The following is a 2,772-nucleotide window of genomic DNA, read 5'->3' as shown; positions in this document are numbered from 1 at the left end:
ATATAAATAAAATTGAGTACTATATGAGCCAGTACTATGTGAATAAACATGCTAAATTGCATAGCTCTATAGCCACAATACCGACTATGCTCTTGTATGTTAATGTAAATGTAATAATGTGTAAATATATGTAAATAATGTCAATCCAAACCTAGGAAACAGTTATTTGTGCCAATGGAATGAACACCACTGCCACAATTACACAATTGCTTATAGATAGGGCCATGATAACAGAAATAACTTTGGTTTATGTACAGAAGGACAGTCTAGGAATCAGAGCTACAATTCGGAGCTGTTTGTTTTGGTGACGGTATGATATCTCAGAGGAATACATTGCAATTAGAATGGCAAAGAAAAGCAAACAGGGTACTACTACAAGGAATGATGTCATCACAATCATACATAAATATGCCTGACATTTATGTACGGCTGGCAAACTGTTTCGTCTGCACAAGGTACAGTATTAAAACAATAGTTGTTTCCACTTGTACTGATATGCTGTCATTAATAATAAAATATATATATAAAATAAAACATTTCTTCTTGATTTAGGGAGACTAGTTTTCACTGCAATATTTCATTAATATTTAGATGTAAATTAATTTATGGGGTTTGCACTCAAGTCATGTTAATATTTGATTTTTCATAGGTGTTAATTCTAGCAGCCAGATGGCTGATAACATTTCTTCCATTCATTCAGTAACATCAACAAATGCAACATTTATTCGCCCCTCCACATTTTACATCACTGGACTTTACAATATCCCACATGCAAAGTACTATTATTTGTTTCTTTGCTTTGTGTATATTGTGACCTTTTTGGGGAATTCTTTTATAATGGGCACCATCTACCTGGCACGCAGTTTACACACAGCCAAGTATATAGCTGTCTTCAACTTGGCTCTCTCTGATCTGTGTGGAAGCTCTGCTCTTATTCCAAAGCTCCTGGACATGTTTCTGTTTGATAATCAGAGTATATCCTACGAAGCCTGTTTGTCAAACATGTTTTTTGTTTATTGCTTTATGACTCTGCAGTGTCTTACTTTGCTTGCTTTAGCCTATGACAGACTAATTGCTATATGTTTTCCTCTAAGGTATCATGCTATTGTCACCAAAGCAGCAATGATTTTCATTATTGGTGTCATGTGGGTTCTATCTGTGAGTGTCAATGCTGTCCTTGTGGCTCTAATTACCAGATTGTCCTTCTGTAGATCTACAACAGTTTATAGTTATTTCTGTGATCATGGCCCTATATACAAATTAGCCTGTAATGATAATACCATAAATTCTATAATGGGCAACGTCTGTACTGCTACCCTGCTTTACTTTCCATTAATACTAATAATTGCCTCATATGTTTGTATTGGTTTTGCATTACGGAAGATTGCACGTGGTGTTGAGCAAGTCAAAGCTATGAAAACCTGCACATCACATCTTATATTAGTGGCCATGTTTTATCTACCAATAATTAGTGTTTATACTGTAGCTCTTACCACACGTATAGACACAAATATCAGGATAATTAATACTGTCCTGACACAAACTATTCCACCTATGCTAAACCCCATCATATATACGTTAAAGACAGAGGAGGTCATGCAGGCTATTAAATTACTCTACAAACATGCAAGATGAACATTGCAATGGAAAGAGCTGTAAATAAAATTATGATGAATTAAAATGCCACAATAAGTGTATCTTAAATTAAACAAAAGTGGAATGTATTTAGTTATCATTGTTTCTGCTATTAAAATGGGTCTGCCAGTTAATTCCATATATTATACTGTTGATGCTTTCTTTGTATGTAATTAATTTGTATGCGAAATCATGTTGATGTTCACTTTCTAAATAAATTGTAATTATATTATTTATGAATATGAATTAATTGGTATGAATTAGTATGAATTATTATTTGGAAAACTATAATGCAAAATTACTGGTCACCAGAAATAAAAATGTAAGAGAAGTCATCATACGGTACTACTTCCCTTGAATTCCCTGGAAAGAAGTGGCCGAGCATAAACATGTTAAAGCATGACAGTGCCCCTATGGCCAAAGCAAAGTCTATGAAGACATGATTTGTCAAGGTTGGAGTGGAAGAACTCCAATAGCCCCACAGAGAGCCCTGACCTCAACCCCACTGAACAACTCTGGGTTAACATATGAGTGTTATGGTCAGGTGTCCACAAACTTTTGGCCATGTACTGCATACTTTGGTGCTTTGTCTGCTTGTCTTTTTTTTTTTCATTTAATTAGCAGCACCATTCAGAGGTAGATATCAAAGTAAGCTGTGTACCAGAAAGTGCAAGACTTATTTGCACACAAAATGAAAATGAGCAAAAATGAATATATAAATAGAATAACTTATACAGTAACTGATATTTTGAGCTAAAACAGGGGTTCCTAAAATTTTGTGCCAAAAAAGCACAAATGGACATTATAAATTTATGTGACCCCAAGCCTTGACCACCCTACAATTTTTTTAAATTCCAGATTTATAACTTAGGACTACTGTAACATTTGAACATTTTCTTATATGCATACCTGTCAGCCCAATTGTAAAGGAAATATGGAAATTGGTGATAGAAAACATTTTTATTTTTCTCTTTTTACTGTCATTGTCTTTGTAAAGTAGGGATGCCATTTTTTAAAACTGATACATTTATATAAAGCATCAGAAATAATCTCAACAAACAAACAAAGCTGTGTTTGTGTGTCAGTTACTCGTGCTACAACAGTGCTACAATCTGCATTGTACAATTGTTTGTGTGT

The 2,772-nt window shown here is 34.1% G+C and overlaps 1 protein-coding gene across 1 annotated transcript; it reads left to right on the top strand.

The window, feature by feature from the left end:
* Positions 1-656: 656 nt before the first annotated feature.
* On the top strand, positions 657-1,751 carry LOC128321007 (olfactory receptor 1-like). Its single transcript, XM_053241500.1, has one exon. The coding sequence runs from the start codon at positions 670-672 to the stop codon at positions 1,633-1,635; it is 966 nt and encodes a 321-aa protein (XP_053097475.1). The 5' UTR covers positions 657-669; the 3' UTR covers positions 1,636-1,751.
* The last annotated feature ends 1,021 nt before the right edge of the window (positions 1,752-2,772 follow it).

The sequence above is a fragment of the Pangasianodon hypophthalmus genome, chromosome 17, assembly GCF_027358585.1.
Source record: "Pangasianodon hypophthalmus isolate fPanHyp1 chromosome 17, fPanHyp1.pri, whole genome shotgun sequence".
NCBI classification, from domain to species: domain Eukaryota; kingdom Metazoa; phylum Chordata; class Actinopteri; order Siluriformes; family Pangasiidae; genus Pangasianodon; species Pangasianodon hypophthalmus.
This window is presented reverse-complemented; position numbering and strand designations above follow the sequence as displayed.